At 42.5% G+C, this 25,050-nt stretch overlaps 1 protein-coding gene across 4 annotated transcripts in view; it reads right to left on the bottom strand.

Moving 5' to 3' along the window:
- Positions 1–21,708, bottom strand: part of fbxw5 (F-box and WD repeat domain containing 5) — a 41,364-nt gene extending 19,656 nt beyond the window's left edge. Inside the window, exons 1-5 of one of the 4 annotated variants that reach the window (XM_063073192.1) lie at positions 21,577–21,708; positions 18,709–18,925; positions 13,919–14,076; positions 12,416–12,590; positions 1,179–1,327 (exon numbers count right to left, since the gene is read on the bottom strand). In XM_063073192.1, coding sequence (XP_062929262.1) covers positions 1,179–1,327; positions 12,416–12,590; positions 13,919–14,076; positions 18,709–18,901 — 675 coding nt within the window. In that variant the 5' untranslated portion in view covers positions 18,902–18,925; positions 21,577–21,708. Of the gene's footprint in view, positions 1–1,178; positions 1,328–12,415; positions 12,591–13,918; positions 14,077–18,708; positions 18,926–20,099; positions 20,182–21,085; positions 21,104–21,214; positions 21,429–21,576 lie in introns of those variants that run through there. The other 3 variants (XM_063073191.1, XM_063073194.1, XM_063073193.1) reach the window with 3 other exon arrangements.
- Positions 21,709–25,050: the final 3,342 nt, after the last annotated feature.

Genomic DNA, 25,050 nt, shown 5'->3' on the forward strand with positions numbered 1-25,050 from the left:
AATCTCCTCTGCACTCTCTCTATGTATGTCAAAGAGTTAGATGGGAATGGGCAAAGAAATGGCAGATGGAATATAATGTAGGGAAGTGCACAGCCATGAACTTTGGCAGAAGGAATAAAGGTGCGGACTACTTTGTAAATGGGGATAAAATGCAAAAATCGGGAGGTACAGAGGGACTTGGCAGTCCATGTGCGGAATACCCTAAAGGTTAACCTGCAGGTTGAGTCAACAGTAAGGAAGACAAATGCAATATTAGCATTAATTTTGAGATGACTAGAATAGAAAAGCAAGAACGCAATGCTGAGGCTTTACAAGGCATTGGTCAGACTGCACTTGGTGTATCGTGAGCAGTTTTGGGCCCCTTATCTAAGAAAAGATATGTTGGCATTGGAAAAGAGTCCAGAGGAGGTTCATGAGACTGATCCTAGGAATGAAAGGGTTAACATATGAAGAGTGTTTGATGGCTCTGGGCCTGTACTTGCTGGACTTTAGAAGAATGAGGGGATATATCATTGAAACTTATTGAATTGAAAGGTCTGGATGAAGTGGACATGGGGCAGATGTTTCATGTAATGGGAGAGACTAGGACTAAAGGACACAACCTCAGAATTGAGGGATAGCCATTTAGAACAAAGATGAGGAAAATTTCTTTAGCCAGAGGGTGGTGAATCTGTGGAATTCTTTGGCACAGATGGCTGTGCAGGTCAAGTTATTAGGTATATTTACATCAGAGGTTGATAGGTTCTCAATTAATTAGGACGTCAAAAGTTATGGGGAGTAAGCAGGAGAATGGGGTTGAGAAAGATAATAAATCAGCCACGATGGAGCACACTCGATGGACTAAACAGCCTACTCCTGCTTCTAGGTCTTATCAGGAATATTTGCGAATTTTTAAACTAAATTACCTTAGCACTACAAAAATCTAATGGAGCTGTAATAATCTTTGATAATGCATCTCCCACCCCATACTCCCTGAGGGAGTCACATACCTTAGGTTGAAAATCACTGCTCTATGACTTGTCCTTGTGATGAGGGCCTGTCTCACTTACTCTCATCATCTACAGATTTCTGAATTCAGCACCAGAAACATAAAATATAACATGTCCCAATCTATCCATATTTTAGCTCAAAAATAGGTTTTAGTTGTTAAAGGTGGGCAAGATTTACTGTGTCTTCACCTGATAGGCTTTGTTTAACCAGAGCACCGAACAAGATGTCATATTCCCAATCCAGTGCAGGTTCCCAGAGATTAAATGTGTTTCATTTAACCAACAACCAAAGACATCATAGGGTTTATTCCTCACTCGGGACAGCAACGTGAAGTCATCTGGAAGTAGAGAACAAAGGCAGGAATAATGGGAATGTGTGGAAAACACAGCATTCATTAAATTATACAATTATACTCCACTAACAGAGGCTGTTCAAAGAGTTGTCCAATTGCACTCCCCAGCTCTTCGCCTGTTTTTAGACATTTATCCAGTCTTATTTGAATGTTACTTTTGAATCTACTTCCACCGCTCTTTCATGTATTGTAGTCCAAACCACAGAAACATTCTGTAAAGAATTAACTCATCCAGATTTCTTAACATATCATTTTACTTTGTCTTTATTTCCAACTGATTTTATTATATAATGCAGATAAAATAATTTCAATCCTAAAGATATTAATTATTCAAACTGATTAATCATCCATTTTATTTCTATGTTGAACAATCCCTCCCCCCCCCCACCACTTTTTGAACATCAATGCAAAATTGACAAACCACCAATCCTCTGGATCCACCAACATATCAAAGTATTAGAAGATGTCTTTTGAAACGTGGACATTGCTGGCATTTATTGTCCGTCTTTCATTGCCCTTGAACAGGGTCATGCTGAATCATTTTGAATAGCTGCAGTCTTTGTGTGAAGATATTCCCATACTGCTTTTGAGTAGGAAGATTAAGCGTTCAAATCCAGCAAATTGAAGTAAACGTGCTGGTCAGGACCTCCATGACCTCTACCTTTACATTGCACAACATCCCAGGATTAATTCATTCCAAGTGCTGCCTCCCATTCTTGCTAATATTGCACACAATTTGATATTGTTCTTGGTTTATTATCATCACATGTTCCAAGATTCAGAGAAAAGCTCATCTTGCATATAGATCAAATCATTACACTGTGCATTGATCTAGAATAAGGTAAAACAATAACAATGCAGAATAAAGTGTAACAGCTACTGAAAAAGTGCAGTGCAGATAAATGATAAAGTACAAGATTATAATGAGTTAGGTTACAATGCCAAGAGTCTACCTTGTTGTACAGAAGATCCAGTCAAGAGTCTGATAGCAATGGAATAGAAGCTGACCTTGAACTGTTGGTAACACACACAAAATGCTGCCTGGCCTGCTGCATTCCACCAGCATTTTGTGTGTGCTGCTTGAATCTCCAGCATCTGCAGATTTCCTCGTGTTGCCTTTTTGAACTGGTGGTACCTGTTTTCAGGCTTTTGAATCTTCTGTCCAATGGGAAAGGCGTGAAAAGAGGATGGCCACAGTGGGTGGAGTCTTTGATTATATTTCTCTGCAACTTCCTCTTGTTACTATCATCCTTTTAATTTATCACCAAGGAATCAAAGTCCTTAATTAATACCTTAGCCATGCTCTCCACCCACAAAAGATAACTGTGACCTTCCACTCACAAACAAGAGAAAATCTGCAGATGCTGGAAATCCAAGCAATACACACAAAATGCTGGAGGAACTCTGCAGGCCAGGCAGCATCTAGGAAAAGAGTACAGTCGATGTTTCAGGCCTAAACTCTTCGGCAGGAACTTCTACTCTTCCTTTGACTACTCAATCCTTATGTCATGACTATCAATGATTTCAGGGTCTTCTTTTATGTTGGCCACTAGTTAACCACATATCCTCTTCCTGTCCCACTGGTTTCCAAACAATTCAGTTTAACCTCTATTTCATCATTCAGGTGCCCTTCCTTTTTTCTTTTGAGATAATGTGCTCATTCTTTAACTGTAACATCAATTTGTGAAGGTCTTAAATGACAATGCACAACAAATCCAATTAACTGAACCAATTTATTGTATTTGCATCAAATGACACTGAATTCAATACAGTCTTTCCCCAACTACATGTTATTCAGTTTTATACAGTGGCATCAGTACAAAACTGCAGTTTACAGAGGGACTAATCTATACTCACTAGTATTCTGTCCCCAATTGTTCTGTTCATATACCAAACAGCTCTATACCTTAGAAGAAGACTGCTACCAATCAACAAAATATTGCAGAATTTGGAGGTCAGAAATAGAAACATAAAATATTGGAAATATTAAGGTCAAGCCACTGAATATTCTCAGCACTTTCTGTAGTTATTGTGTGGTATGGCAGCCACCATTACCATACCATGTAAAATGCTCCAGCCTTAAATTTGTCCATGTTCCCACTCCTCAATTCTGACTACACACCTTGTTCACATTCACAAGTACCAGCTCTTCCTGCACTTCCAAGTACACAGTCTCTGCAAAATCCTCCAAATTCACTACAAGAAAAAATAAAGCAACTTATGTTTTTTTCCCCCAGACCATCATCCCCAGAATTGATAATCTATTGAAATTGGAGCTGGTTTAGTATTGTCAAATGTATTTAAACAAGTGGAAAAAAAACCTTGTCTTGCACTATGTTCATACAAATCAATTCACTATACAGCGCAAGGTAAAACAGCAGTAGAATGCAGAATAAAGTGTAACAGCCACAGAGAAGGTGCACTGCAAGTCCAAGGTCAAGAGTCATATTGTAGTTGGAACCATTAAATGGTCTATTAACAGTGGGGTAAAAGCTATCCTGAAGTACAGTGGCAAGTGCTGTCAGGCTTTTGTATCTTCTGGAATTGGAATATATTTCTAAGCCTGGTATCAGGCATACCACTTTGCTTGTATACCCAATACACAACTCCCAAAGCTGAGCTCTGCCACGGCAAGGGATTACCCAGCAGATGTATGCCATATCATATTATACAGAGACCAGTATTGTACCAATGTTATGCAGGCAGACCTATACTTGCAAGTATATCTCGGTGCCATACAATGACATACCAATATCCTCTGGAACCATTAATAGTAAACAACCCAAGTAGCATGAAGCCAAGTACCAGAGTTGAGGATCAATGCCTAAAAAGGGACAGCTGTCTCACAAACCAGTCCACAATGACCTACTATGGTATTTGTTACAGAAATGTAGCTTCCAGCAAATGCCTGACACTCTTCCATCAGCATTTCTGGATGTGCCCTGTCCCACTGGTAGAATGGATCAACTAGCAGTGATGAAAAAATTAGAAACTGGAAAGAAAAGGAACTCCTCAACACCAAGTTTTATTCTATCAGGCCAAACAAGGACAAGGGAAACACCTTCTGTCTTCCATTGGCTGATGAACTAGTGCTACTCCACATTCAATACCACTTGGAAACAGCACTGAGAGAAGCAAAAGCACAACATGAATCCTGGTGGGGAACTTCAAGTGTAGTTCAGTAAAGCCCCACTGACTGTGCTGGCTGAGAGATGAAAGATTCTTACAGATTGAATCTAGAGAACACGACAAACCAACATAAATGTTGTCCCATCAATCCATCTGCTGCAGTTGCATCTGTCCACAACAGTATTGACAGGTTTAACCAATCCTTGTGGACACAAAGTCCTGCCCTCACACTGAAAAACTCCTTAGCATTTGAAAGTATTGGCTATACAAGAGGCCCTGTGGAACAATGGGGATTTATATTTAACTAATCTTAACACCATAGCCTAACATATCCCTCACTTTATCAAGTCTGGGAGCTGATGAGAAGGAGGGAATATCATCATCAGCAGCAAGTATATCCAAGAAGATACCAATCCTGTGAAATTATACACTACACTGCACTACAGAAGACAGAAAGCACACACTACAGAGACGAGCAATGCCAAAACCAATGGATCAGACCAAGGTTCTATACTTTTTCCACTTCTAGTCATGAATAGTAGCAACAAATGTAACAGCTGAACAAAGCGACTCAAAAAACACGTCCCATAACAGTCTGGCATGACAGTATCAGGGACAAGGCAAAAGCATTTATAACTTTATACAGTCACAAGAGAGATGCGTCTGAACCTTCTGTGGACTCACCATCATTAAACCAGATTTCAGCCAATTCAGTTCATTCCATGTGAAATCAGGAAGTGGCTGAAAGCACGGGATATAGCAAAGGCCAGTAAATATCCCAGTTACAGTCCTAAAAACCTGTGCTCTAGAACTACCTTAAATTTCCCTCCCATATATTTTTAACACTGCCAAATATCTAACAATCTGGAAAAGCACCAAGGTATGTGCAAAAATCAAACAAATTCAATCCAGTTAATTAACATCTCATTAGTATAGACCCAACCATCAGGAAAGCATTGTAAGGTGTAATAGACTCTCACTCTCAAATAACATGCAAACAGGACCACTTGACTCCATATCATATTAAAGTCTTGTCCAAGCAGTTTCCAAGAGTTGACGGTGACTAATGTTGATATTAATTCAACATTAACTGAGTGTATCATCAAGAAGTACCAATAATATTGAAAACAAGGTGATTTAAGGGAAACATTTTCCACTGGGTGGATTTCTAACTAACAGAGTGAAAATGGTTGCAATGGTGGAGGTTAAACATCCCAACCTATGACGTAACTGCAGAAGTTCCTAAGGGAACTGGCAATATTCCAGCCACAACCATCTTCTGTGATCTCAATGACCTTTCTTCCATAACAAGGTCAGAAGTAGGAATATATGATCCTGATTATACTCTGTTTAATTTCATTCATAGTTCCTCAGGAATGAAGCAGTCCATGCCTACATGCAACATGGTCAAAACAAAGTTTAGTAGTGGGCTAAGTGGCATCTAATATCGTTGCCAGACAAAAAAATGAAACAAAAGCCGCCACATTCCTTGCTATTTAAAGGTATTACCATCACTGGCTCTCTGACCAGTAACAACCTAGGGTTACCACTGGCCACAAAGTTATTTGGAACATACAACTTTGCCAATTGAGTACATAAGGAATAGATTTGCAGCAGTTTGGTGTTTTGAGAAGCAGTTATTCAACGATCGAGATTGATTGAAAGAACGAACAAATTAAAATAAGGCAGAGGCAAGTAGTGTGGTCTTTGGGGGAGCTTAAACCAGAGTTGCAGGAGGATGGGTAGCAGAATACCAGAACAGATAGATAGTGGAGAGGTTGTGGAGACCTCAGACAATGTCAGGAATCAAAACATTGAGCATGGTGTGACTAATGTCCTGAGCTGCATATATGTCAATTCAAGATACATTATAGGAAAGGCAGATGAGCTCAGGACATGGATCAACACTTGGAATACGATATTGTAGCCATTAGTGAGGTATGGCTCCACAAGGGGCAGGACTGGCAGATCAGTATTCCAGGGTTCCATTGCTTTAAATGCGACGGAGCGGGACGGTTTAAAGGGGGAGGGGTGGTGTACTAGTCAAGGAAAATATCACAGCAGTGCTCAGTTAGGACAGACTGGAGAACTTGGCTAGTGAGGCTTTATGGGTGGAACTGAGGAATAAGAAAAGTATGACTATGTTAGTGGGGCTATATTATAGACCACTTAACAGTCCGTTGGATTTGGAGAAGCAAATTTGTAGATGGCTCGCAGACTGTTGCAAGAAACACAAGGTTGTTATAGTAGGTTATTTTAACTTTTCACATATTGACTGGGACTTCCATACTGTAAAAGGACAGAGATTAGCAAATGTGTTCAGGGAAGTTTCCTTAATCAGTATATAGAAGTCCCAACGAGAGAGTGTGCGATACCATCTCCTATTAGTGAATGAGACAGGGCAGGCGACAGAGGTTTGTGTAGAGGAGCATCTTGCATCTAGTGATCATAATATCATTAAAGTAAATATGCAAATAGATAGAATCTTAACCCGGCACCAGACCTAAATTGAAGAAAGTCTAATTTTGATGACAACAGATACGTTACAAACAAAAGGACTATAAGGGAGAAATTTGGTTTTCAGAAGATCAGAATGGTAATCTATGCATGGAGTCAAAAGAGATGGTGGAGATCTTAAATGGTTTTTTTGCATTTGTATTTACTCAGGAGATGGACACAGAGTCTATAGAAGTGAGGCAAAGCAGCAGCAAGGTACACAGATTACAGAGAAGGTGTTTGCTGTCTTGAGGCAAACTAGGGTGGATAAATCCCCAGGACCTGACAAGGTGTACCCTCGGACCCTGTAGAAGACAAGTGCTGAAATTGCAGGGGCCCTACTGGAGATATTTAAATCCTCCTTAGCAACAGGTGAAGTACCGGAGGATTGGAGGACAGCTAATGCGGTTCTGCTGTTTAAGAAAGGCTCTAAAAATAAACCAGGAAATTATAGGGCTGTGAGCCTGACGTCAGTAGTGTGAAAGTTATTGAAAGCTACTCCAAGGGATTGGATATACGAGTATTTAGATAGATAGACTGATTAGGGATAGTCAGCACAGCTTTGTGCGTGGTCGGGCATATCAAACCAATTATGGTGGTTATTTGAGAAGAAACCAAAGCTGGTGAGAGACTAAGCCAGGGTAATCAACGCTGTATGATGCACTTCCAAATAACAATGTTACAAACCAAAAAAAAATGTTCAATCCTTTATGATTTCTGCAAAGATGAGCGATCTTACAATGACAAAAAACTAACAAAGCTAAATTAGCAATATAGCGATCTTAACATTCAAATCAGCATAACTAAGCATTCTAATTAGTGATATAACTAAGCAGCCAAACTAAATTAGTGTTCCAATTAGCAAAGTTAGCTCATTTGAATGTAATAAGCAGTCTAATAATGTTCCAATTAGTCAACAAAAATTAAAAATCATTCCCCGTGGAAAGACTTGAATGACTCTTCCCACAATCCATGAACTGTGAGGTACTGTGTCATCAACTATGCACAGTGTCTTCTGGGAGGAAATTGCATTTTATACCTGACCACTTCTGAAGTTCCTATAAGTGGTAAATACACCTTGACCCACCATTTCAAAAACAAGTTAGACATGTATTGGACCTGCTTCCACCTATGAGCATCAATGTCTTCCTTTTGGAACTATCCTGGTGATAGGGATGGTAAGGTTATCAGAAACAACAGAAGATTGAGTATTAGTACTTCCAAATCATTGGGATTGGAGAATGATTTAGCAATTGGACGACCATCGATAATTGACATTAATATTACAATGGCTTCTACTTCACAAAGTACTGTGTGGAAAACCTCTGTCAAGATTCTGTACCTTCGTGGTGGAATTCAGGACCTTTTGTAAAAACCTAATCAATCTTTTCCACGTTCCTCAATAATGTGAACTAGGCAGGGGTTGAAAATCCACTTAACTGCTTTTTGAAGAAGGACATTACTTGATCCATGAATAATTTCACTTTTCAATGGCTTCTCACAACTCTCACTCAGTTCCAACAAAGTTTGTTGCAGTATCGGAGTACAGTTCATGAACCTTTCCTCATCTTGCTATAAAGCAAAGTGCATTAACAAAGGAATCTGTCTAAAGAAGATACCACTTTGATGTGAACAGCTTATAGAGCTAAAGAAGTAGAAAGGTGAAGAGTGCTTCTTGACTGTACTCCTGCTCTTCACTTCAGAAGGTCCACAGTAGTCCACTCCTACACATGTAAATGGAGGTTCATCTGGAGACCTGTCCAGAAGTAGATCTGCCATCTTTTCTCCCCACTGAGGTTGGGTGGGACTAAAAGAGGTCATGGGTTAAGGGTGAAAGGGAAAAAGTTTAAGAGGAACATGAGGGGAAACTTCTTCACTCAGAGGGACATGAGAGTGTAGAACGAGCTGCCAGGGCAAGTGGTGCATGCAAGCTTGACGTCAACATTTAATAGAAGTTTGAACAGGTAAGTGGATGGCAGGGGCATGAAGGGTTATGGTGTAGGCGCAGATCGATGGGAGGAGGCACTTTAAGTGGTTTGGCACTGACTAGGTGGGCTGATGGGCCTGTTTGAGACTCTTATAACAGCCAAAAGGGTATCAGACAGAAATGACTTGCCTCCTGACACCTGTAGGCCCTTCCCCCATGAATAAGGAACAAGGCAAGTGTGTGATAGAAAACTTTCCAACTGCCTGAATGAGTGCAGCTCCAACAACTGCCAAGTAGTATGATACCATCCAGCACAAAAGAGCTGTCAGACTGACAACTTTTCTAGTTTTCTGAACAGTAAATCCCTCCACACCAGCACTTAGGCTGCTCAGTCAGCACCTCCCAGACACAAACTCTACAACAAAGGAGACGTAGAGAAGAGACAAAGGTACACCGCAAAGATGCAAGTTTCTTTCCAATCATATTTCCAAGTCAGGATGATGTACATCACCTGCTGCTCCAGTGTTACTGGCTTTAAATCCTGGCACTCTACTGAACAGAGCTGTGAGAGTACTCTCACTCAAAGGTGAGCAACAGTTCTTCAAGATGTTGGCTCAAGGAATTTAGGGAGAGACAACAAATGCTGGTTTTATCAGCAATCCACCCATTTCTAAATAACAAAAACAACGTGAGAGACCTGCATTGCAATCTAGTATAATTTACAACTTAATAATGAACAAGTCGTGACAGGGCTTGAATACTATCACCCTTTATAAAGTAAATCAAGCAACCTAGGTGACAACAGAGCTTCACTTCCAAATGAGCTCAATACCTTCTATGCTTGCTTTGACTGTCAAAATATGAAGGAACCATCACAAACTGCCGCAGTCACTGATGATCCTGTGATTTCAGTCTTTGAGGCTGACATGCAACTAGCCTTTAGGAAGGTGAACCCATGAAAAGCATCCGTACTAGATGGGGTATCTGAGCAAGTACTAAAGACCTGCACTGATAAACTAGCTGGAGTGTTCACTGAGATCCTTAGTCTCTCGCTTTGGCAGTCTAACATACCCACCTGCTACAAGCAGACTTCACGTACCAGTGGTAAGAAGACATAGTTATCTGCTTCAGTGACTATTGTCCAATAGAACTTGCATCCACAGTAATAAGCAACACTCACAACACACTGGAGAAACTCAGCAGGTCGGGCAGCATCTGTGGAAAAGATTGGTCGACGTTTCGGGCCGGAACCCTTCGTCAGACCCCAGCATCTGCAGATTATTTTGTGTCCACAGTAATGAAGTGGTTTGAGAAGTTGGTAACGAAATATATCAACTCCTGCCTGAGAAGCGACTTGGATCCTAACAGAGAACCAGGTCCACAGTAGATGTCATCTTATTGGTTTTTCATTCAACCCTAGAGTATCTGGACAGCAAAGATGCGTACATCAGGATGCTCTTATCTGCAACTCAGAATTCAATATCATTATCCCCTCTAAACTAATCAATGAGCTTCAAGACCTTGGCCTCAACACCTCCTTGTATAGTTGGATCCTCGATCCCTTCACTAGCAGATGCCAGTCAGTTCAGATTGGCAGCATCTCCTCCACAATCTCCGTTAGCACAGGTGCCCCACAAGGTTGTGTACTTAACCCCCTGCTGTACTTGCTTTGCACTTATCACTGTGTGGCTAAGCACAGCTCCGATGCCATATTCAAGCTTGCTGACAACATCACTACTGTAGGCTGAATAAAAGGTCGTCATGAATCAGTATCTAGGAGGGAGACTGAAAATCTGGCTGTGTGGCTCCACAACAACAACCTCTTACTCATGTCAGCAAGACCAAGGAGCTGATTATTGACTTCAGGAAGAGAAAACAAGTCTACGAGCCAGATCCCATCGGAGGATAGGGGTGGAGTGGGTCAGCAACTTTAAATTCCTCAGTGTTATCATTTTGGAGGACCTATCCTCAGCCCAGAGCAAAAGTTCAATTATGAATGAAGCATGTCAGTGCCTCTATTTCCTTAGGAATTTGCGAAGATTCGGCACGACATCTAAAACTTTGACAAACTTCTATAAATGTCTAGTGGAGAGCATATTGACTGACTGCATTACAGCCTGGTATGGAAACGCCAATGCCACAAATAGAAAATCTTACAAAAGGTAGTGGATACGGCTCAGTCAACACAGTTAAAGCTCTTCCCACCACTGAGCACATCTACACAAAGCGTTGTTTCAGGAAAGCAGCAGCCATCATCAGGGACCTCCACCACTCAGGATACGCTCTGTTCTCACTGCCATCAGGAAGGTACAGAATCCTCAAGACGCACGCCACCAGGTTCAGGAACAGTTATTACCCTCTCAATCATCAGCCTCAACTCCACTTGCCCCATCACTGAAATGTTCCCACAACCTATGGACTCACTTTTGAGTACTGTTCATCTTACGTTATCGATATTTATTGCTTATTTATTTATTATTAAATCTTTACTTTTGTATTGTTTGGCTTTGCACACTGGTTGAACACTCAACCAGTTGGTTTTTCATTGATTCTATTATATTTCATATTCTATTACAGACTTATTGAGTACATCCACAAGAGAATGAATCTCAGGGTTGTATATGGTGGCATACATATTTTGATCATAAGTTCACTTACAACTTTGAATATATATATTAAAAAAATCACCCTCAGCAGCACAAACCAGTGTTATACTGTGATAGCCTTCTACCTGCAAGCACCAGAGCTGTGTAATTCAGTAACAGTCCTGTCTCACCAGTAGATTATCTCATTCTCAAACCCTGTTCCAGTCTGCTCCGTTCTCATGCATTGCCCCATCTGGTTTTACCCCTAGGTTTGATTCTAAATCAGATCCAAGACAGTTATATCATGAGGACTGATGCCATAAACTTAGCTTGCATTCATTTAGTTTAGGAGATTTAAGGGGTAATTTAATTTTTTTTTAAATGAATAATTAATATATAGGATGGTGTCAGAATCCAGAAAAGGGGAAAAGAAATCTTAAAAATTAAGCTTGGCCATTCAGGGGTGAGATCTGGAAGTGGTCACAGAACACTGAAACTCTGCCTTCAGGAAGTCGCGGATGCTGAGAGTCAACAGGTACTTTCAAGGCCGAGAATAAAAGGCTTTTAGTAGTTCAAAATATCTCGGGGTAGTATGGAATAAAGATAGGTAAATGAAATTGAGGTGCATGCATCAGCATGAACAAGAACAGATCTGAGGAGCTGAATGTCAGGAATCATACAACACAGAAGCAGGCCCTTCAGCCCACCTGTGCATACTGACCATCAACTACCTATCTATACTAATCTTGATTATTGACACTTGGTCCATAGACTTGGTGATTAAGTGCTCATGGCCTCCAAGTGTTCTGATATTGTCCAAGCCTGCTCTCTTGGGCTCATTTTCTCTCAACTTTTCCCAACTGCCACTAATTTATGGTCTTAGATCCTGCTAATTCATATCACAGTCCAACTGGAAGCAAATAAAACATTAGGTACCTAGATTGAAGACTGCGATTTCACCAGAGGATGAACTGTGAGGCCCAATATAGACTCCAGAGACAAGGAGAAGGGTGTCTTCAGCATTGAATTGGGAGAACTGGGTGTAGCTCCAATTGTAAGGGCGCATATTAGCACTATGTAACACCGATATCTCCAGGTCATTGTTCCAAACCTGAAACAACAGTGAACAACTTCCTTGAAGTCGCATGGTAACAGGAAACGATTCTGTAGTGTTATGAACCACTTTAAACAGCTTTGGGGCACGGCAGCACAGTGGTTAGTTAATGTTGAATTTTCTGGGAAGTTTGATTAAGTAAATTAATAGATGATATCATTAGTAGGGAACAACAAAGAATCAGTGAACCCACCTAGTTCACTAATATTATTCAAGGAAGGCAATATATAATCTCTATGTAGTCAAGGGACATAGCAGCATTATTGACTGAAACAGTTCAACAATTCAGCAGCAATAAATACAAAACAAGCCAGTGACACTCACATCCCATGAACAAATCAATGAGAAAAATCAGAGTTAACTTGGATCTTAACAAGCTTCTAAATACATCTTGATAAAAGAACTCCAATGCAGGTGCCAACTTACAGGCATTAATATATCACACAAATTAGTACCAGGCTGAAATATAGTACAAAGGAATTTTCTTGGTAATAGCTGGAAATTAAATTAAGATAGGATAATGTTACAGGTGGTGGGGTGGAGATATGACTCAACCAAAGGAGGTGTAAGGCGCTCCTTCCCTCCGCTAGCCTGCAGGTCACCCTTGGACAAAATGTAGCCCCTCCTGATCAGGGTTACGTGAAGCCATGGGAGTGGGTGTGGATGGTCGTATGAGCACATCACAGGTCCTGGTTATGCAACCACAGACACCAGTCAGACAATCTCTGATGAGTATTGATAATGGCAAGGGTCACCCGTCTTGTAAATACACTGCCTAGAAGAAGGCAAATGGCAAAACACATCTGTAGCAAATTTTAACAAGAACTATCATGGTCAAAGACCATGATCGCCCACATTTTATGATACAGCACATAATGATGATGAATATTATTGGGAAATAAATTTCTTTGGATCAACAGATCTCTGGTGATGGGCAAAGTAATCAGGAAAATGGGTTCTGATAATGATCATATGAGCAAGCTGGTGACTTTGGGAGAGGAAGTGGGTACTTTGGTGGGGAGGGTGAGCAAAAGAAAGCTAGGGCCAACGGAAGAGGAAGCAAGAGAGAATTGGTGTAGCAAGCAATCTACTGGAGGAACTCAGCAGGTCAAGCAGCATCTGTGGGAAGAAAGGGATTTTCGATGTTTTGGATCCAAACCCCGCATTAGGCAAGGGGAGGGGGGTGGGGGGGGGAGTGTAAGGGTTTAAGCTGGGTCTCTTGGTTACAGGGAGTGGGTGGGAAAAGCGAAAGAGAGCTAGGACCAGCTGATGGAAAGGGACTCCAAAGGGGAGAGACAAGACCTTCAAAGGAAAAGAGCTCCTACCTTGACAAAACAGTCCTTGGAGCAAGAGCCAAATAAGTAGCCATTGTGAGAAAAGCTGACATGCAAGACTTGGTCTCGATGTTCCTTCAGAGTTGCCACCTGCACACAGGGAATTGTATCATACAGCCTACGGAACTCACCCAGCCATGAAGTAGCAGCTGTAAGACAAAATGTTAGCACAAACTTATTATCCTGGATGTGACATTGCAAATCATAAACACAAGAAATTCTGCAGAAGCTGGAAATCCAGAGTCGCACACGAAAAATGCTGGCAGAAGGTCAGGCAGCATCTATGGAGAGGAATAAACAGTCAACATTTCGGGCTGAGACCCTTCATCAGAACTGGAAAGGAAGGGGGACAAAGTCAGAATAAAGTGGGAGGAGGGAAAGGGGTACAAGGTGGGAGGGAAAGGATCACGATAGGTATCAATCAGTGGAACATTTATGATGACTTGGTTCCCTGACCTTATCTTTGTTACAATTTTAATTTTGCACCAACTGGGTAAATCAGAGATAGCAACAGTCCAGTGAGTGAGGGAAAAGAAAAGCACCAAAATCACTCATCTGTGATTTGTAGGAAGTAGGTCAGAGCAACAATGCTGGGGCAGCTGTAATACCCGAGTGCCTTCCTGCCACTGATCTGGTTTATAAATGTGCCACAAAATACATAACACCAAAATGCACTGTCAAATGGAGTAGACCCCTAATGAACTGTTTACAATTGAAAACAGAAGATTTCAATATGGACTGACTATAATGATAATTCCTGTCTGTTCTTCCCCCTAGATTTTCCACCCTGCCTTTTGTGCCTATCCTTTGCCTATTCTTTACCAATGATGCTGGCTTAATTTTCATTTCAGTCTGTCTTCAGTCCATCACTTTGACACAGTACATCCTGACCAGTGGAACAGTTCCTACGTCACTTCCTATTTTCAAAATGGGCACAAAGAACTTAACAGAGGACGTACAGCACTACAGCACAGTACAAGCCCTTCAGCCCACAATGTTGTGCTGACCTTTTATTCCAAGATCAATCTAGCCCCTTTCCTCCTACGTAGCCCTCCATTTTTCTGTGTGCCTATCTAAGTTTTTTAAGTGCCCCTAATGTATCTATTTCTAACTCCAACTGTGGAAGAGTGTTTCCATGCACCCACCACTGTTAAAAAAAACTACCTCTGACATCCCCCCTATATTTTCATCCCATCATCTTAAAATTACATCCCTTGTATCAGCCATTTCTGCCTATATACTATCTATTCCTCTTATCTTGCACACCTTTATCAAGTCACTTCTCATCCTCCTTCCCTCCACAGAGAAAAGCCCTAGCTCGTTCAACCCATCCACGTAGACATACTTTCTAATCTAAGTAACATCCAGGTAAATTTCCTCTGCATCTGCTCTGAAACCTTCCTATCCTCATCCTTCCTATATTGAGTCTACCATAACTGAATAAAATATTCCAAGTGTGGTCTAACCACGGTTTTACAGAGCTGCAACATTACCTTGTGGCTCTTAAATTCAATCATCCAACTAATGAAGGTGAACAAATCATACACCTTCTTAACAATCCAGTCAATTTGCACGGTAAATTTAAGGATCTATGGATGTGAACCCCAAGATCCCCCATTCCTCCACACTGCCAAGAATCCTGCCATTAACCTGATATCCTGCCTTCAAATTCAACTTTCCAAAATGAGACACTTCACACTTTTCCAGGTTGAACTCCACCTGCCACTTCTCAGCCCAGCTCTGCATCCTATCAATATCTTGTTATAACCTTCAACAATCTTCTATACCATCCACAATTCCACTAACATTCGCGTCATCTACAGACTTACTAACTCACCCTCCCACTTTCTCATCCAAGTTCTATATAAAAATCAGAAAGATCAGGGGTCTCAGAACAGATCCCTGTGCAACAACACATCAATCGATTCTTGATTTTATCCTGTATCATGTTGCTACCACTTTTGTCCACTTCCCATAGTAAGTAATAAATATTTATTCTAGAAAGCCTAAACACAGTAACTGACTGGGTGCTGGCCAAGGCGCATCACTAAGGGCCGTGGAGAAAGTTAGGAAACTGCTATCTATTCCTCGTCATCAAACTCCTTACATACCACACCAATCTCATCCAATCATATCTATCACTCAAGCAACACACATCAAAGTTGCTGGTGAACGCAGCAGGCCAGGCAGCATCTGTAGGAAGAGGTGCAGTCGATGTTTCAGGCCGAGACCCTTCGTCAGGACTAACTGAAGGAAGAGTCTCTTCCTTCAGTTAGTCCTGACGAAGGGTCTCGGCCTGAAACATCGACTGCACCTCTTCCTACAGATGCTGCCTGGCCTGCTGCGTTCACCAGCAACTTTGATGTGTGTTGCTTGAATTTCCAGCATCTGCAGAATTCCTGTTGTTTATATCTATCACTCAGCTCATTTCATGGAGGTGACCATTTTCTTTGCTGATGCTGAATTAACTCAAAACCAACTCTTTAATATTTGACCAACAGTGCTAGTGCTCTGTTGTCCTCAGCAATCTGGCTGAAAACTATTCACAAACACTAACCTATTTGCCAACTTTGAGGGGTGGCAGGGTATTGTGTTGGTTAGCAGAATAACTTTACAGCACCAGCGATCATTGAGCAGGGTTTGATTGCTGCTGTGGTATGTAAGGAGTTTGACTGTTCTTCCTCAATTGCTGCAGGTGTTCCAGCTTCCTCCCACGTTCCAAAGACGTACATTTAGCTGGGGTGTGCAAGTAGTGGGCATGCTTTGCTGCCTTCGGAAGCACAGTGATGCTTTCAGACTTTCTCCAGTACATTCCTCACATCTGATACAAATGACATATTGCACAGTATGCTTTGATGTACAAATGACAAAAAGGAACTTTCAACTTCTTTAAATAGGGCTGCTCTAGCTTACATCAATAAAGTTTAAGCTCTTTCCAAAGGTACAAGTATCTATTCTGCAGGAAGTTCTGCTGCAGATGAAGCTTCCAAAGACACAGCATACACAGGTGACATTTAGATTCATCTGGAACTCATTCCCTAATGCTCTGATTTCAGTACATCCACCTCCCTATCACATGATTGTGTCAATGCTTGGCATCAAGTATACAGACTACTACCGAAACCTAATCATTGGACTCATCAGACTATCTGTGCCAATGAACAAATAACTCAGACAGCTCAAACACTGATCATTAAATCCACAATCAACATTATAACGTAGGAGCAAGAGACCTCTCAACTTTTCCCAACTGCCAATAGAGGCCACGAGGCCTCTCAAGCCAGCCCTTCCATTTAATATGAATATGGCTGATCTACCCCTCTTCAGAGCAAGTTTCCCAGAGCCCTACCTTCCCTGATAGACTCCCTCAGCACAGAAACATATTCTTCAGCCTATTTTGTCAATGCCAACCAGGAAGCCTACCTACGCTAATCCAATTTGTCCTCATTAAGCCCGTTTCTCTTTATTCCTTTCCTACTCATTCCTATGAGTGGCTGAGTGGGGCCACAACAATAACAACCTCTCGCTCAATGTCAGCAAGGCCAAGAAGCTGATTATTAACTTCAGGAGGAGGAAACCAGAGGTTCATGAGCCAGTCCTCATCAGGGGATCACAGATGGAACGGGTCAGCAACTTTAAATTCCTCATTTCAAGTTACCATTTCAGAGGATCTGTACTGGGTCCAGCACTTAAGTGCTATTATGCAGAAAGCACAACAATGCCTCTACTTTCTTACAAGTTTGCAAACATTCAGCATGTCATCTAAAGCCTTGACAAATTCAGAGCTTGGTAAGGAAACACCAATGCCCTTGAATGGGAAAGCCTACCAAAAGTAGTGGATACAGCCCAGCCCATCACGAGTAAAGCCCTCCCACCACTGAGCGCTCTCACAGGAAAGCAGCCTCCATCATCAAGGACCCCCACCATCCAGGTCAAGCCCTTTTCTCACTCCTGCCAACAGGAAGGTGATGCAAGAGCCTCAGGACCCATACCACCAGATTTAGGAACAGTTATTACCCCTCATCCATCAGGCTCTCGAACCAGAGGATAACTTCACTTCATTTGCCCCATCAATGAACTGTTCGCACAACTCACTTTTAAGGACTCTTCACCTCATGTTCTCAATATCTATTGCTTACTTATTATTATTATTACTACTACTACTTTATGTTCTTTCTTTTTGCATTTTCTCAGTTTGGTGTCTTTTGCACATTGGTTGTTCTGACAGGAGCAGTCTTTCATTGATTCTATCGTTCCTTGTATTTACTGTGATTGCCCACAAGAAAATGAATCTTCCGGTTGTATATGGCGACATATATGTATTTTGATAATAAATGTACATAGACCTTCTTCAGTGAGACATGCGACCCTAATAGTAACTCAGTATCTAGTATGGACCTGACTAAGGCTCTGGTCAACTGAACCTTTACTTCTATCCTTCCGCAGTTGATCTCTCTGAGATCTTGAGGAGTCCTACCACAGAGAACCATCTAAACTGACAGCTGCTCTCGATGAATTGTTTAGTGCAAATGTGATAATTAGGCATCTGTGTACAATTTCTAAAAATACATATTGAAAATTCCCAATAGAGGTATACAAAAACAAATTTATCATATTACAAATTAAAAGTATTGGAAAAATAGTATATTAATTATAATATTTGACAGAGTTTACACAGGTACACAGATAGGAAGGAGGGATATGGGCAAATACAAACAGATGGGATTAGCGCAAATTATGCTGCAGAATGATCAAAACCAGAAAGGGATTTGGAGACCAACCTGGATGTCGAGGGATTGACCGATTCACATTGTAATAGCGATAAAAGAGATCCCTCCACAGAAAATCATCACGGGACACTCCGTACCATTGCCTGCACGTGCTGCCAGCCGCAAGGACATCCTGGTGTTCCAGATTCTGGAACACTTCAAGGAGAATGGTATCCGGCAGCAGGGGGTAGCCCCCGTTTTCCATCGTATCATTCTGAGCTCATGTACACTGAAAACAAGATAATAAACAGCACGGTTTCATCAGAAAGGAGAGAAACTACATACAAGTGAAAGATAAACACGAAGCATCTCAGGACTTCCTCTGAACAACTTTCAGGTCCTGGACAATATTGCCTTGTCTATACACAATTTTCTATACACAAGCAACACAATAAAGAAGGTTTAAGAATTAACTCTACAAAGGAACTGCAAACTTTGAGTGCTGAAATGCCCAGAGTGGTAGTTAAAATTGATGGAGAGGGGAATTCACAAGGCCATTACAAGTACACATGGGTACAGAGCAAGGAAAAAGTGCTTTTAATTATTTTACAACACACAGCACTGATCCTCCCCTCACCAAATTTTCACACTTTCTATGCAGCACCGTTCAAGTAGAAAAAGTCAAAACCATTTTACAGCAATATTATCACACAAAATTTGATGCAGACCATCTTAAAGACTTACTAGGGAGCATGAGCAAATCCTTGGTCAAAGAGTGAAAAGGGGCAAAGGGAAGCAAGGTTTTATGGAGGGATCTCCAGAACTGAGGGCCTTTGATGGCTGAAGACACATTAGCCCATAATCAAGTCATTAAATTTAGGATTAAAACTGGAAAATGCTGTACATAACAGCAGTTGGGGAATAATCATGGGAAAAAAATGTTAACATTTCAGGTTGCTGTCTTTGCATCACCACGTTTCGTTTCACATTTCCAGCATCTATAGTGTTTTGCATTTGGGATGATTTTCAGGGATAATCAAGAAGCCAGAAATGGAAAAGAGCACATTGACAGAAGATGAAGGGCTTCAAAAGATTATAGTTAAAACGAGGAGTGAGTCCATGGAAGAATTACAAGGGTGACATTTTCTAAAGAGAGACATTGCCTAACTAGGAGCATTTCAGATCAACAGGCAAAACAGTGATGGGGAAAGAGGATGTGCTGCAAATCCAACCCAATGGCATAAACAAAGATTTCTCTAACTTCCAGTATGTCCCCTCCCCTTCATTTCCTCACTCTGGCCTCTTACCTCTTCTCCTCTCACCTCTCCTGCCTATCACCTCCCCCAGTGCCCCTTTCTCTCATGACCTACTCTCCTCTTCCATCAGATTCATTCTTCTCCAGCAGTTTGCCTTTTACACTTATCACCTCCCAGCTTGTTACTTCATCCCCCCTCCCCACCCACCTGGCTTCACCTATAAGCTTGTAGCATGTCTTCTCCTCTCCCACCTTCTTAATCCAACATCTTCTCCCTTCCTTTTCAATCTTGATAAAGGGTCTCAGCCTGAAATGTCAACAGTCTATTAATTTCCATAGATGCTGCCTAACCCGCTGAGTTCCTCCAGAATTTTGTCTGTGGTGCTGGAAGTTATGACAGAATTACCCAACATATTCCAGCCCAAAGCACGTTTCCATTTAAAAAAAAATCAAGTAGTTTCACTTCATTTGATTGACTGATCACTACCACCCCTCCTGGAGCACTGTCAACAACCCCCCCCCCCCACTCACTCACAGGGAACTGGGCCCTGTAGCACCCCTCTTCCCTTGGCTTCAGGGTTCTGTTATACCCCTTCCTTTCCCTGGCTCCAGAATCTTGTTGCCCCCTCTTTCCCCACACCAGTGTCCTGTTACCCCATTCCAGCTCCAGAGTCCTGTTGCCCACCCCTTGCCTCACACCAGCATCCTGTTACCCCACTTCAGCTTCAGGGTCCTGTCCCCCCTTTTCCCTGCACCAGTGCCCCATTATCCCACTTCAGCTTCAGGGTCATGTCCCCCCTTTCTCTGCATCAATGCCCTATTACCCCACTTCAGTTCCATTCCCCACCCCCTCCAGGGTCGTGTTCCCCTTTCCACCAGCTCTGGGGCCTTGTTAACCATCGCCCCCTCCACCGGCTCGAGCCCTGTTACACCCCCTTCACTCACTCCGTCCCTGTTACCCCCTTCCCTTTTCCCTCAGCTCTGAGGTCCTTCTAGCACGCCCGCCTTCCCCCAGCTCCGGGGTCCCGTTACTCCACGCCCTGCCGCCGGCTCCGGGGCTCTATAATCCCCATTCCGGCCCCGGGGCTCTGTAACCCCTCCCTATCCACACGAAGTCCTGGGCCCTGTCACCCCTACCCCCTCGATCCTCAACGCCTTCCCCCGGGTCCCAGGCCCGACACTCCCAGCCCGTACCCCGTCACTTTTCCCGTGTCCAGACCCGGACATGATCCAGTCACTGACACCCTCCACAGTTCCGGGACAACGGGCCCTTTGTCGCCGCCATTCCCCCCCGTCCCCCGAACCCCGGGCCACAGTCCTCACCAGCCGCCTGTTGCCGGGCCGCACGGCCATGGGCGCGAGCACCTGGCGAGAGCGCGGACGCGGGGGCGCGGATGGCGCGTTGGTCGCGGCTCTGCCCGGGCCTGAGCTCTCCCCGCGGCCGCCGGGACGGCGCTCTGCGGTCGGCCCCGTAGACGGGTAGGGTTCGGGCTGAGGAAAGGCTCGGGTAGCCTCCTGCTGCCGGTGGGGGCAGGCCCCGCTTCCCTGGCGCTCTGGGAGAAACAGGCCCGGGAGTCACGTCGGTAAACCGGACCTTCAATCACTAAACCCGTTTACCTGGTGTATAAATGACAGAACAGACCACCCATCATTAAACCCCACCAGTAGATAGTAAACCTAACTACCTGGCGTACAATTGACAAACTAGATCACTCAACCAGTAAACTGGACCACTCATCGGTAATTTCCCTCATCTGGTCGGTAATTCTACTTCATGGCCAGGCACACCTGAAGGAGCAAAGGAACTTGACCATCCATTGGTTAACCAGATCATCGATTGGTAAACCTGACTACATGTTGGTAAAACCCGACTTTCAATCGCAAAACTCCTCCACTTGTCGGTGAATCCATGTGGCTCATGTGGAAGCTGTAACTGGAAAATATAAACGTCTTTATTCACACAGCAAACCTCCAATATAGAGTGTGTGTAAGAGAATCTTACCCTCTTGACGTTTTTAATACTTCTTCAAAACAAGGAATACAATAAACAATTAACTACAGTTTCAATCGCGATAACCACCAACTTTAACATTTGTAATATAGTCAGGTAGATTTACAGAATTATATGTTTTCTTACATGAAGACTTGCAGGAGCCTCAGGACCCACACCACCAGGTGCAGGAACAGTTATTACCCCTCAACCAACAGGCTCTTGAACCAGAGGGGATAACTTAACTCACCCCATGAGTGAACTGTTCCCACAACAAATGGACTTACTTTCAAAGATCCTTTGTGTCATATTCTTGATCTTTATTGCTTATTTGTTATTATCATTATTATTTGTTTCTTTCTTTTTCTATTTGCACAGTTTTTTTAATCTTTTGATGGCACCAGCGACCAATGATGACTTTTTGCGGACAGATTACAAAATTGCTCTGTATAAGAACATAAGAAGTAGGAGCAGGAGTAGGTAGGCCATCTGGCCCGTTGAGCCTGCTCTGCCATTCAGTAAAATCATGGTTGATCGCGTTCGAGAGATCCTGAAGTGGGAGGGAGAGGAGCCAGAGGTTGTGGTACATATAGGTACCAATGAAGTAGTTTGGAAAAGGGGAGAGGTCCTGAAAGAAGAATATAGGGAGTTAGGAAGGGAGTTGAGAAAAAGGACCACAAAGGTGGTCATCTCGGGATTACTGCCTGTGTTATGCGACAGTGAGAGTAGGAATGCAATGAGGTGTAGGATAAATGCGCGGCCAAGGGTTTGGAGCAAGGGGCAGGGATTCGGGTTTTTGGATCATTGGGACCACTATTGGCGCGGGCGTGACCTGTACAAAGGGAACGGGTTGCACTTGAATCCCAGGGGGACCAATATCCTGGCAGGGAGATTTGCGAGGGCTACTGAGGTGACTTTAAACTAGAATGGTTGGGGGGAGGGAATCAAATTAAGGAGACTAGGAGAGGGGAGGTTGATGTAGGGGAAAAGGAAGAAAAAGATAACAAAGTTGTTTGCTCTATTAAGGATAAACAGAGAGTGGGAGGAGGAGAGTTTCTTAAGTGCATCTATTTTGATGCTAGGAGCAGTGTAAGAAAGGTGGATGAGCTTAGAGCATGGATTGATACCTGAAAATATGATGTTGTAGCTATTAGTGAAACGTGGTTGCAGGAGGGGTGTGATTGGCAACCAAATATTCGAAGATTTCGTTGCTTCAGGTGTGATAGAAAAGGAGGGGCAAGAGGGGGAGGTGTTGCATTGCTTGTCAGAGAATATATAACAGCAGTGCTCTGGCAGGATAGATTAGTGGACTCGCCTAGGGAGGCTATTTGGGTGGAATTGAGGAATAGGAAAGGTGTTGTGATGCTTATAGGGGTGTATTATAGACCACCTAATGGGGACTGAGAACTGGAAGAGCAAATTTGTAAGGAGGTAGCAGATATTTGTAGTAAGCACAAGGTTATGATTGAGGGAGATTTTAATTTTCCACACATAGACTGGGAAGCCCATTCTGTAAAAGGGCTGGATGGTTTGGAGTTTATTAAATATGTGCAAGATAGTTTTTTGGAGCAATACATAGAGGTACCAACTAGAGAAGGGGCAGTGTTGGATCTCCTGTTAGGGAATGAGACAGGGCAGGTGACGGAGGTATGTGTTGGGGAGCACTTCGAGTCCAGTGATCACAATGCCATTAGTTTCAGTGTTATTATGGAGAAGGGTAGGACTGGACCTAGGATTGAGATTTTTGATTGGAGGAAGGCTAACTTTGAGGAGATGCGAAAGGATTTAGAAGGAGTGGATTGGGACAATTTGTTTTATGGGAAGGACGTAACAGAGAAATGGAGGTCATTTAAAGGTGAAATTTTGAGGGTTCAGAATCTTTATATTCCTGTTAGGTTGAAAGGAAAGGTTAAAAGTTTGAGAGAGCCATGGTTTTCCAGAGATATTAGAAACTTGGCTCGGAAAAAGAGAGGGATCTTCAATAAATATAGGCAGCTTGGAGTTAATGAGGTATTCAAAGAATATAAAGAATGTAAAAAGAATCTTAAGAAAGAAATTAGAAAAGCTAAAAGAAGATACGAGGCTGCTTTGGCAAGTAAGTATGCTGAAAAATGTGAGGTGCTACATTTTGGTAAGACTATTCAAAATAGGACATACTTGGTAAATTGTAGGGCATTGAAGAATGCAGTAGAACAGAGGGATCTAGGAATAATGATGTATAGTTCCCTGAAGGTGGAATCGCATGTGGATAGGTTGGTGAAGAAAGCTTTTGGTATGCTGGCCTTTATAAATCAGAGCATTGAGTATAGGAGTTGGGTTGTAATGTTGAAATTGTATAAGGCATTGGTAAGGCCAAATTTGGAGTATTGTGTACAGTTCTGGTCACCAAATTATAGGAAAGATGTCAATAAAATCGAGAGAGTACAGAGGAGGTTTACTAAAATGTTGCCTGGGTTTCATCTCCTAAGTTACAGAGAAAGGTTGAAAGGTCTTTATTCTTTGGAGCGTAGAAGGTTGAGGGGGGACTTGATAGAGGTGTTTAAAATTATGAGGGGGATTGATAGAGTTGACATAGATAGGCTTTTTCCGTTGAGAGGAGGGAAGATGAAAACAAGAGGACATGAGTTGAGAGTTAAAGGACAAAAGTTTAGGGGTAACATGAGGGGGAACTTCTTTACTCAGAGAGTGGTAGCTGTGTGGAATGAGCTTCCAGCAGAAGTGGTTGAGGCAGGTTCGATGTTGTTTAAAGTTAAATTGGATAGATATATGGACAGGAAAGGAATGGAGGGTTATGGGCTGAGTGCAGGTCGGTGGGACTAGGAGAGAGTAAGAGTTCAGCACGGAGTAGAAGGGCCGAGATGGCCTGTTTTCGTGCTGTAATTGTTATATGGTTATATGATTTGGCCATGGACTCATCTCCACCTAGCTGCCTTTTCCCCCATAACCCTTAATTCCCTTATTATGCAAAAATCTATCCAACCTTGTCTTAAATATATTTACTGAGTTAGCCTTCACTGCTTCATTGGGCAGAGAATTCCACAGGTTCACCACTCTTTGGGAAAAGCAGTTCCTCCTCATCTCCATCCTAAATCTACTCCCCCCAAATCTTGAGGCTATGTCCCCTATTTTTAGTCTCACATACCAGTAGAAACAACTTTCCTGCTTCTAT

The sequence above is a fragment of the Mobula hypostoma genome, chromosome 21 (assembly GCF_963921235.1).
Source record: "Mobula hypostoma chromosome 21, sMobHyp1.1, whole genome shotgun sequence".
Classification (NCBI taxonomy): domain Eukaryota; kingdom Metazoa; phylum Chordata; class Chondrichthyes; order Myliobatiformes; family Myliobatidae; genus Mobula; species Mobula hypostoma.